The sequence below is a fragment of the Podarcis liolepis genome, assembly GCF_965112155.1.
Source record: "Podarcis liolepis genome assembly, chromosome: 9".
Lineage (NCBI taxonomy): Eukaryota > Metazoa > Chordata > Lepidosauria > Squamata > Lacertidae > Podarcis > Podarcis liolepis.
In genome coordinates, this window is record NC_139564.1 from 4,412,817 (window position 1) to 4,424,296 (window position 11,480).

Below are 11,480 nucleotides of genomic sequence, written 5' to 3' on the forward strand. Positions count from 1 at the left end.
CCATCGACCATAACATCCTTCTGGACCGTCTTGAGGGGCTGGGAGATGGGGGCACTGTCATACAGTGGTTCCGCTCCTTTCTCCTGGGCCGTGTTCAGAAAGTGGTGGGGGGGATGAGTGTTCAGACCCCTGGGCTCTCACTTGTGGGGTGCCTTAGGGTTCTGTCCTCTCCCCCATGCTTTTCAACATCTACATGAAGCCGCTGGGAGAGATCATCAGGGGATTTGGGCTGGGTGTTCATCAGTATGCGGATGATACTCAGCTCTACCTCTCTTTCAAATCAGAACCAGTGAAGGCAGTGAAGGTCCTGTGTGAGTGCCTGGAGGCGGTTGGAGGTTGGGTGGCAACTAACAGATTGAGGTTGAATCCTGACAAGACAGAAGTACTGTTTTTGGGGGACAGGAGGCGGGCAGGTGTGGAGGATTTCCTGGTCCTGAATGGGGTAACTGTGCCCCTGAAGGACCAGGTGCGCAGCCTGGGAGTCATTTTGGACTCACAGCTGTCCATGGAGGCACAGGTCAAATCTGTGTCCAGAGCAGCTGTTTACCAGCTCCATCTGGTACGCAGGCTGAGACCCTATCTGCCTGCGGACTGCCTCGCCAGAGTGGTGCATGCTCTGGTTATCTCCTGCTTGGACTACTGCAATGCGCTCTACGTGGGGCTACCTTTGAAGGTGACCCGGAAACTACAACTAATCCAGAACGCGGCAGCTAGACTGGTGACTGGGAGCGGCCGCCGAGACCACATAACACCGGTCTTGAAAGAACTACATTGGCTCCCAGTACATTTCCGAGCACAATTCAAAGTGTTGGTGCTGACCTTTAAAGCCCTAAACGGCCTTGGTCCAGTATATCTGAAGGAGCGTCTCCACCTCCATCGTTCTACCCGGACACTGAGGTCCAGCACCGAGGGCCTTCTCGGTAGTGGCGCCTTCCCTGTGGAACACCCTCCCAACAGATGTTAAAGAGAACAACAACTACCAGGCTTTCAGAAGACATCTGAAGGCAGCCCTGTTTCGGGAAGCTTTTAATGTTTGATGTATTATAGTATTTTAATATTCTTTTGGAAGCCGCCCAGATGGGCGGGGTATAAATAATATATTATTATTATTATTATTATTATTATTATTATTATTATTATTATTATTATCTGCTGGATTGTGCACTACGGCTAAGACTAGTGATGTTAAATTCTCGAGAATAATCTTTTGGAGAATATTCTCGAGAATATAATTGATTAATGAGAATATTAGCGAATTTTCATTTAAATTAGGAGAATATTCATTTTAATGCATTGAAAATGATATAATTAGTTAATACACATGTTTATTCATGGGTAACCTTGTTCAGATGGCAACCAAAAACTGTACAGATACTTTTATTCAATGGGGTAATGCAGTGAATTCACATTCTTTGATTTTTTGCACCAAACTTGAAATTGAAAATTCAATGTGAATGACTCGGGTTAATCACTAAGCCTGCCACTAACCCGTATATTTACCATCAACTTTGAATTCTAATTATGTTGTGTATGTATGAAATATAGCTTTTAAAGTAAAAGAAATATATAAAAAAAACCTCAGGTCCACTACTTGAGCATGTTCTTTTAATAAGCATATCTACATGGTACAGTATGTTCAGTGCAACTCTAATAAAATCAATATAAAGTTTAAAACAAAGGCTATTATTTCCAGAAAATAAAACACAAATAACCAGTAATGACAAGTTTCATAACATCAGAAATGCAAATTACTATCTGCTTAGGCAAGTCACACAACGTATTTAAATTATAAGTGATAAATTGTCACAAGAAAAAAAATTATTTAAAAAATAGGCTTTAAGTAACAAGTCTCAAATGTTTAGAAATTTATATTGACTTCTCAAACATTATTCATTTCTTACCCTGGCAATATCGCAGCTTGACGTATTATTTACTAGCTTTTTTTAAAATGTGGGTTGTAAAACTGGTTCTTACATTAGAATTTACAGTTTGTGGAGAATATTCTCCAGAGAATTTTCTAGCAGAGAATATTCTCGAGAATATTCTCATTCTCAAGAATATTTTCCGGAGAATATTCTCACCTCATCACAAGGTAAGACCTGTCTCTTAATCTTCAATGGTACCCTAAATTATCTCCCTGGGGCACACATCTTGCCTTGTTCTGCAGTTAGGCCATCTCTGGATATCTCTCCTGTGGGAACAAGAGTTACAGGAACAGAAATCTTTCCAGCTTTGGCTATACATACATTTTTAGCCAGGGTATTTTAATGCCTAAAGAATAGGGATTTGTTTATGGTATGTTGTAAAGCCTGATCTTCTGTTCAGCAGTAAACTGGCTTTGACTTCGTTTGTTTATTGATGGCAGTTTTCCAAATATGTATTATGTGCATTGGGGGGGGGGATCATACAGATGATCAGGTTACTGGGTTGTGGGGACAGATGAAGTGGTGAGAACGTAATCACCGAGGGACACATCCTGTCTTTATTCCAAATGAGCTGTTTGTTTTACTCTTCTCTGCAATATTTATCAGATCCCCCCCAGGGAATGTTCAAGCAGAAAACTCTTCTTTCTTTCTAACAAGCTCATTCCTTTAACTGCTAAAGGGGATTTGATAGATACTTCATTTTTGGAGCTGGGAATCGGGGGGTGTATTTTAAGGAACGCGCTGGGAGTGATTCACAGCCATTCTCCTGCGTAAGCGTAATTACTCTTTATTCTGCTTCTGCAACCGTTCAACCATCATTTTGCTTTTCCTGCAATCTTTACCGAGTTCTTTGCCGTCACTCCTTTCTCTTGGGCAGGGCGCCTTGGGAGATGTCGGAGCTTGAAGCACAGCTCTCTCTGCACATCTGTCCTGTGCGATGAACCACAAGGGCTCTCTCTGACTTAGAGCATCTTCTCACTAGGACAAACTATAAAAGCTTTCTGGGAAAGGCTGGGAATTAGTCTAGGCAACAGTAAGCCTTTCCTAGCTTTGACTCCTTGGCTGTCCTCCCAGGTCTGCCTTCCACCTTGACTGCTGACTCCTGGCTCCCACTGGACAGCTGCTAACAGCTCTCCTCTAACAGCTGGAATCCTCGCTGTTGCTAGAGCCCCGAGAAGCAACCGTAGCTGTCATCTGTCTTTAAGGGGCCCTGTTAGGATATACTTCCGTTCCACCTTAAAAGGAACAAGCATGCCTGTTGTGTGTCACATGCCTGTTTACTTTCAGCACAGTTCTGCTGGGAACTTCCGTTTGTATATTGCTTTTGCCTATACTGCTGTTTTGCTGGACACGAAGGGAAGCAGACATGTTTTTCCTTTGTTCCTGAACTATGCTGAATAGGGACACGGGTGGCACTGTGGGCCAAACCACTGAGCCTAGGACTTGCCGATCAGAAGGTCGGCGGTTCGAATCCCCGCGGCAGGGTGAGCTCCCGTTGCTCGGTCCCTGCTCCTGCCAACCTAGCAGTTCGAAAGCATGTCAAAGTGCAAGTAGATAAATAGGTACCGCTCCGGCGGGGAGATAAACGGCGTTTCCGTGCACTGCTCTGGTTCGCCAGAAGCGGCTTAGTCATGCTGGCCACATGACCCGGAAGCTGGACGCCGGCTCCCTCGGCCTATAAAGCGAGATGAGTGCCGCAACCCCAGAGTTGGCCACGACTGGACCTAATGGTCAGGGGTCCCTTTACCTTTACGCTGAATAAACGCCTGTAAATAATGCTTACGCATGTCTCTGTCCACCACTTCTGTTGTGAAGATTTATTCACTCTGCTGATATGTTCAGAAGCTGAGCACGCTCTTATCAGAGGCTCGAGTCACTGATTGATGCTGTTCCGGGAACTGGAGTTCACCCAGCTGCCGGCCGGTGGCTGGAGACAGCTGGGGGCCTGCCAAATGCCCCCGTCTCCCCGGACGCATCCCAACAAGTCCATGGGCTTAGGAACCTTGCCCATCCTGATTAAAAAACAACACTCTTTGAAATGTTCAGCTTTTGTGGGTGGAGGATGGTAGTTCAGGTCCAGTCCCCAGCTAGAAATCCTGTAAATCCAGGTTTCAGTCCCGTTACAGCCCTGATTTCTGGTGCTTATTTTACAGTAAATGAGCCAAATAAGGAATTCCGTAGAAAGGTCTGGTGCCGTTTCTGTGAGGGCTATCAAGCCTGATCAGTTGGAAAACCACAACTGAGAGAGGTCAGTTGTTGCAATTTGAGCCCACAGCAGATCCTGAATCTGGGATTTGTCAGAAAAGCTTTCAGCCTGGCACTGGCCAAAGGGTGTAACTGAAAGAAGAGCAGTCAGGCTCAAAAGAGGCTTTTAATCAATTTTAGGCTTCAGCAGATCACCTGAGATCCAGCAGGTCAGGTCTGTGTTTCAGACCCGAGTACCAAAGAGATTACCTTGGCTCTTTTAAGCTCCCTCTTTCTTCTCCATATAACCCTGCACTCACTCAGCAGGGCAGTGGCTGATTCATTTGGGACTGATTTCTTTAGAGTAATCCCTTCATTTTATTTCTGCTCTCTTAGCATCTATGAGCAGCTGCCTGAGGTGCGAAAAAGACGGGAAGAAGAAAAGAGAAAATCCGACTATTCTACAAATCGTTTGAAGGCTCAGCTTTATAAAATGGTAGGTGCCTTGATTTGGTTTATACTTGTACTGCTTTTCCAACAGCTAATGTCGAGCTCAAAGCGGCACACAGTAATCACGGTAGAATTAAAACAACAATCAAACGCAGTAGCATATAAATAAAGCAAACAACAGCTGCAAGTCAATTAATACAATTCATTAAAGTCATAGTAACTCATTGTAGTGCTGAGATACTTTCTCCCAGCCCCCACTTGCTTCCACAACAGCCCAGTCTTCTCTGAGTGTCCTTTGGAGAGCAAGAGAGTTAAGGAAGTTCATTGCATTGGGATAAACAGAATTTCCCCAGTGATCAGATGGTCACAATGAAATGTTTCCTGCAGTTTCCATCTAAAGTGCCGTATTTTTTGCTCTATAAGACTCACTTTTTCCCTCCCAAAAAGTAAGGGGAAATGTGTGTGCGTCTTATGGAGTGAATACAGGCTGCGCAGCTGTCCCAGGAGCCAGAACAGCAAGAGGGATAGCTGCGCAGCGATCCCTCTTGCTGTTCTGGCTTCTGAGATTCAGAATATTTTTTTTTCTTGTTTTCCTCCTCCAAAAACTAGGTGCGTCTTATGGTCTGGTGCGTCTTATAGAGCGAAAAATACGGTACTTGGCTTGCTGCCCAGATTAGCTCCATGCATCAAATATGACGACCTTCCCCCTCCCCCAGTCCCTAAAATCTGTAGAGATGCCAAAAGCAGCCACAGCAAATTTGTTGGAAGGAAGAGTGCTCTTGTTCTGGGGGCCACTGTGAGATCCAGATGGGCCGCAGGCTCTTCTTATGTTCAGACTTCACCTGATTCAGTTTTTCAGTGGGGAAATGGGAGTTTTGAAGAAGAAGAAGAAGAGTTCGGATTTGATATCCCGCTTTATCACTACCCGAAGGAGTCTCAAAGCGGCTAACATTCTCCTTTCCCTTCCTCCCCCACAACAAACACTCTGTGAGGTGAGTGGGGCTGAGAGACTTCAAAGAAGTGTGACTAGCCCAAGGTCACCCAGCAGCTGCATGTGGAGGAGCAGAGACGCGAACCCGGTTCACCAGATTACAAGTCCACCGCTCTTAACCACTACACCACACTGGCTCTCTGGCAGACCAGAGGCTCTCTTGCAATGCCCTGATTTATCCCCGGCGACCACACTTTTCATCCCTCCATATACTGCCCGGGTCAACGAAACAAGCACTCATTTAAAAGGTGATGTTGCCTGGGAGGGGCAGAGCGAGGGAAACTGCCCAGGTATGCCGCTACCATGCGCCAATGCAATCAGGAACGCCTGGCTTCTGCACATGAACATATGCCGTTGCTTCCTCCTGAGCTGAACCGGTTGTCAGTGCCATCTGCATACAGGGACGCGGGTGGCGCTGTGGTCTAAACCGCTGAGCCTCTAGGGCTTGCCGATCAGAAGGTCGGCAGTTCAAATCCCCGTGACGGAGTGAGCTCCCATTGCTCTGTCCCTGCTCCTGCCAACCTAGCAGTCCGAAATCATGCCAGTGCAAGTAGATAAATAGGTACCGCTGTGGCGGGAAGGTAAACGGCGTTTCCGTGAGCTCTGGTTTCCGTCATGGTGTTCCGTTGCGCCAGAAGTGCTTTAGTTCTGCTGGCCACATGACCCGGAAAGCTGTCTGTGGACAAACGCCGGCTCCCTCGGCCTGAAAGCAAGATGAACACCACACCCCATAGTTGCCTTCCACTGGACTTAACCATCCAGGGGTCCTTTACCAGTGCCATCTACTCTGACCGGCAACAGCTCTCTTTAAGATCCCCAGCTGAAACCTTTTCTGACTCTCTTACCTAAAACCCTTTGAACGATTCTGGGATTGAAACTGGTTCTTATAACATGTGCTCTACCACTGAACGACATCTTTCCCTTTAAACATTTGAAGCTGCAGTACAAGGAATGTGGACATTGGTCCACCTAGTCCACTCTTCTCTGGCAAGTGGTGGCTCTGCAAAGGGCTTGGGGGCTGAGGTTCTCCCCCCCCCCCCCCCAGTCCTACTACCTTTTAACTGAAGTCATCGGAGATTGAACCGGAGACCTTCAGCATGCTAATCCTGCAGCCTTTCCAGGCTTTAAATAGAAAATACTAATACTACTACTAATAATAATAAATAATTTCATTTATACCCCGCCCTCCCCAGCCAAGACCAGGCTCAGGGCAGCTAACACCAAATATAAAAACAATTCATTGAAATACAGCTTCAAAAACAAGATTAAAATACAACATAAAAACATTAAAATGCAGCCTCATTTCAGTGGAAACTGAAATCAAAAACTTTTTTGGGGATGAAAACGTCAAGTCTTCACCAAGGCTGCATTGGTGACCACCAGACTGGTCCTACACGGGCCAGAAAAAAGCCAGGGAAGTTAGAATATTTATTTTAAAAATAAAAAAGGAGGGGCAGGGTTGGGATCTCTTATATCAGGGGGTGTCAAACTACAGGGGCCCCCAGTTGTCATTAGATTACAGTTTCCTTCATCTCTGTCCATGGGCCATGCTGGCTGCTGGGCCATTGGGAATTGGAGCACAACAGCCTCCACAGAACCCCCCACAGAAACCTGCCCTATAGGTTTGCATTGATGGCATTTGATACCCCATTTTCTCCACCCAAGTAGATTCCTAAAGTAGCTCGGAGGGTAAGAAGCCATAACGGATCTTGTAGGGACAAGGTTCCTGGAGGAAGCTTTTCTCACGGCCCGGGATTTCATGATCCATTCAGCAAAGCGGCTGCATGTTAACTGTTCCCGTACATAAAATGCAATTTGCAACGCAGAAAAGGTCCATAAATGCTCGTCGTAAGCATCTCGGTAGCTGGCAATCCCTCACTTTTATGAAATCGCGTTATGGGCCCCCATAAATGCAAGTTTTGCGCTGCGATTTAATACAAACAAAATAAAAAAGGCATTGTTGACCTTCTTGCCTCTGCTGCTGGCACAGGGAGTGGACTGGGAAGAATGTCAAAGCAGAACTGGTTGAACTTTCCTTGCTGTTTGCTTGTTTGTGTGAGTGTGTTTGTGTTTTGTGTGTGTGTGTGTGTGTTTGGTTTTGGGAGGGAGAATTGAGGTTGTTATGTAAGAGTGCTGTGAATATTTATTTACTTATTAATTTATAAATTTCGGTGCTGCCCTTTGTCCAGTGATCTCAAGGCAGTTTACAAGATAATCACAGGGCGGTTTGCAATATAACATTAGGGAAAGCCCATGGGCTTCTTCCCATTGCATGTGAAGTCCTCCCACAAGCCAGAAGCCCAATGAACACAACAGAGTGCAGGTGAAGCTCTAAATCAAGTCATTACTAAATCCTGACCAGGTGTGCGCCCTGGACTAAAATATTCTATATCCAGTGGAGTTACACCCACCAGAACAATGCTGTGAATTTTGTAAATAAAAAAAGACCAGTCTTTATCAACAGACCCCCCTCCCCAAGCCTGTATTTTAACATGCGTTTAAAGTAAAGTGGCATAAGAACGTCTCGTTAAGAACCGACATTTGCAAGGAATCTGTCTTTTAATGTGGTAGGTGACTCCCTGCATGTTAACATCAAGCAGGCATTTTTGCAGCACTGTTGTTTATTTTACACCACCAAAAAAGATTCTGTTTCAGCAAGCCATGGTAAACCACCAAAGTTGGAAAAACGGGGGAAATATAGTTGTGAATTTGACTTTTCGCCACAGGGCGGCACTGCAGTAAACATAATGAAATGGCCACAGATGCAAAGCCTGCAGCCTCCCACCATGGCAATGAGGGCCAGCAATTCATAGCTTTTTAAAAAACCAAATTCTTCTAGGGCAGCACAAGCCAAAACGCCTCTTTGGACCCTGGCCTTTTTTGTTGACTGTGTTTTAACTGCTTTGATAATTTCTCCAAAAGCTAGCTGTCCATGCTGTCGGAGGCAGTATACAATTTGTTGGGAATTGTGCCGGTCCCGTGGGTTACCCAAGAGGCTAGGTCCAAGTCCGGTCCGTGGTCAAAGGTGCAACAGGGAGGCAGTCCGTAGTAGCTGAAGCCGGGTGCAGGGCAGGGAGTCGGGTGAAGTCAGGAACAGGCTTGCAAGCAGGGAGCCAGGGCGGGTCAGGAGCTCCGGCCGGAAAGCAGGACAGGGTTCAGGCAGGAACTAGCAACCAACAATGTTGCCCCCGCAACTTGGGACCGGGGCTGGCTGGCTTTTATCTGCCCCAAGGCATGGGGCGGCCCCGATCCTCTGTTGACTCGCCGCTCCTGGGCTGGAGGCGAGCACTCCTCCTGCGGGAACTTAGTTCCCTCTGCCTCTCTGCCCTGAGCCTCTGCAGCTCAGGAGAGACTGGAGGGTTACCGGACCCAGAGGCAACCTCCTCTTCCCCTGACGGGGCTGAGAGTGGAGCACCTGCAGGCAATAGGTCCTCCATCACCTCCGGAGCCAGAGCAGACTCAGCTGGTGTCTGCTCCTGAGGATCCGGCACAGGCGAGGACCCTTCAGGCTCAGACCCCAGCCCCAGTTCAGCTGGTTCTGGAGGCGGGGAATCCTGTGCTGGCTGGGATCCCTCAGGTTCAGCCTCCGAGTCCAAATCCCAGGCCATCACAGCAATCACAATTGGGAGAGTGTTGTTGCTTGCAGGTCCTACTTGCAGGCCTTCCCATAGACATCTAGTTAGCTGCTGTGAGAGCAGGATTCTGGGCTAGAAGGGCTTTTGGACTGAACCGGAAGCCAGGCTCTTGTCACCACATCTACCAACTCCACCTGGTACGCAGGCTGAGACCCTACCTGCCCGCGGACTGTCTCACCAGAGTGGTGCATGCTCTAGTTATCTCCCGCTTGGACTACTGCAATGCTCTCTGCGTGGGGCTACCTTTGAGGGTGACCCGGAAACTACAACTAATCCAGAATGCGGCAGCTAGACTGTTGACTGGGAGTGACCGCCGAGACTATATAACACCAGTCCTGAAAGACCTACATTAGCTCCCAGTACGTTTCCGAGCACAATTCAAAGTGTTGGTGTTGACCTTTAAAGCCCTAAATGGCCTCGGTCCAGTATACCTGAAGGAGCGTCTCCACCCCCATCGTTCTGCCCGGATGCTGAGGTCCAGCGCTGAGGGCCTTCTGGCGGTTCCCTCATTGCGAGAAGCAAAGCTACAGGGAACCAGGCAGAGGGCCTTCTCGGTCGTGGCGCCCGCCCCATGGAACGCCCTCCCATCAGATGTCAAAGCGATAAACAACTACCTGACATTTAGAAGACATCTTAAGGCAGCCCTGTTCAGGGAAGTTTTTAATGTGTGACATTTTGATGGATTTTTAATCTTTGTTGGAAGCCGCCCAGAGTGGCTGGGGAAACCCAGCCAGATGGGAGGGGTACAAATAATAAATTATTATTATTACTATTATTTCCTGTGCTACACCTTTTTTCAGCACTCTACTGTCCTCTCAAGGCTTCCGTTTCCACGGCACAGGATGGATGGGCAGAGGAGGGATGCTTGGTGACAGTAGGAAGTTTGCCCTCTCTGCATGGGTATCGTTATGGCATCGCAGTGATGATAAGGCTAACGGATTTCTCGTTTTCTTTCTCTGCAGAAAGTCACCAACCATATTTTGGGAAGAAAAGTACCTTGGGAGTGATGTCGAAAACAAGCAAGCAACCTTTTATTTCAATAAAACCTATCACACCTACTGAATATTTCACCACCTTCCCTGTTTGAGATGAAAAGTGTGTGAACAGATTACTCGGGTGGTTTTCCAATTATGCAAAAGAGGTTTCATTAATGTTAATTAGTATTTTGAGGTGTCCTTCCTAGCATAATCTGACTGCTTCTACGTATTTTGAATCTCACGAGGATTAAAAACAGGTTTCTGATAAATAATTGACTTTTAGTAGTGTGCATTTACTCTCCGAGATCATAGTAGCTTAGAATTAATTTATCAGAACAATGCAATCAGTGGGTTTTGTTTGTTTGTATATGTGTGTGTGTGTGTGTGTTTATTTATTTGATACTTGAATTTTGGGGTGTTTTGTACTTTTTTATAGTTGAGTTGCTCCCCTGTATCTTTGTTTTTCTACTACTGAAAAAATTAAATATCTGAAGACTCTGACTTCCAAGTACTTCTACTTTTCGTTTTCTTTTGGCGTTGCTCCATGTGAGGGTATACAGGGTGTTAGGAGAGGGGCAGTACTTCTGGCGGGGCACATGTCATGCTCCTTCTGGGGTAGTCTGTTGACCTTTGGTTCCCACTCTGCACTCAGCTCTTACCTGTGGCTCCTAGAAACTGCCAGCATGCGGCAGCAGCCACACCTAGGGAACGGCTTCGACAGGCCGGCTAAAGCAGGTGATGGGAGCTGATGGGTCTCAAACCCTCTGTGAATCAGGGGCTTCCCCTGTATGAAGACAGGCTTTTGTAGTTTGAGCAGATGAGACCAATAGTGGGTCCAGTGGTTAAGAAGGGAGTTTCTGCCCATGTTGTAGAGGGAGGCAGGTGAGGCTTGTCAGCCAGGGAAGGGAGCCCATCTAGGAGAAGGAAAACTCTGAACCTAAACCTCCGCTGCCTTGCGGGATATCTTTGGAAGGAGAAAAGATTAAGGGCTAAGCCCTACATAAGTGGGGTCCCTAAGACGGTTGGACGGCGCCTGGTACACCTCCTTCTGGCAACTCCTACCGCCAGGCATCTTGCTCTGCTTTCCTGTGGACCCCATCAGTGAGGCCGAGAGAGAGGTCTTGTCAGCTGGGCATCCCAGGACCTCCAGGCTTGCCCCTCAGGGAGGTCACTTTGGTGCTGCTAACACAGCAGTTTGACTTCACCCCCAAAGGCACACTCCATTGTCTCTTGATGCAGGTGGATGCCAGCCAACCAGCTCCATGTGGGAGGCAGGAGAAAGAGATTTCTGGTTTCTTGTTTTCTTTTCTTTTTTTAT

The 11,480-nt window shown here is 47.1% G+C and overlaps 1 protein-coding gene across 5 annotated transcripts in view; it reads left to right on the forward strand.

Moving 5' to 3' along the window:
* Positions 1-10,661, forward strand: part of ALMS1 (ALMS1 centrosome and basal body associated protein) — a 73,861-nt gene extending 63,200 nt beyond the window's left edge. For all 5 annotated transcript variants that reach the window (XM_083520396.1, XM_083520395.1, XM_083520392.1 and 2 more), the window contains exons 18-19: positions 4,506-4,605; positions 10,148-10,661. In XM_083520396.1, coding sequence (XP_083376522.1) covers positions 4,506-4,605; positions 10,148-10,192 — 145 coding nt within the window. In that variant the 3' untranslated portion in view covers positions 10,193-10,661. The remainder of the gene's footprint in view (positions 1-4,505; positions 4,606-10,147) is intronic.
* Positions 10,662-11,480: the final 819 nt, after the last annotated feature.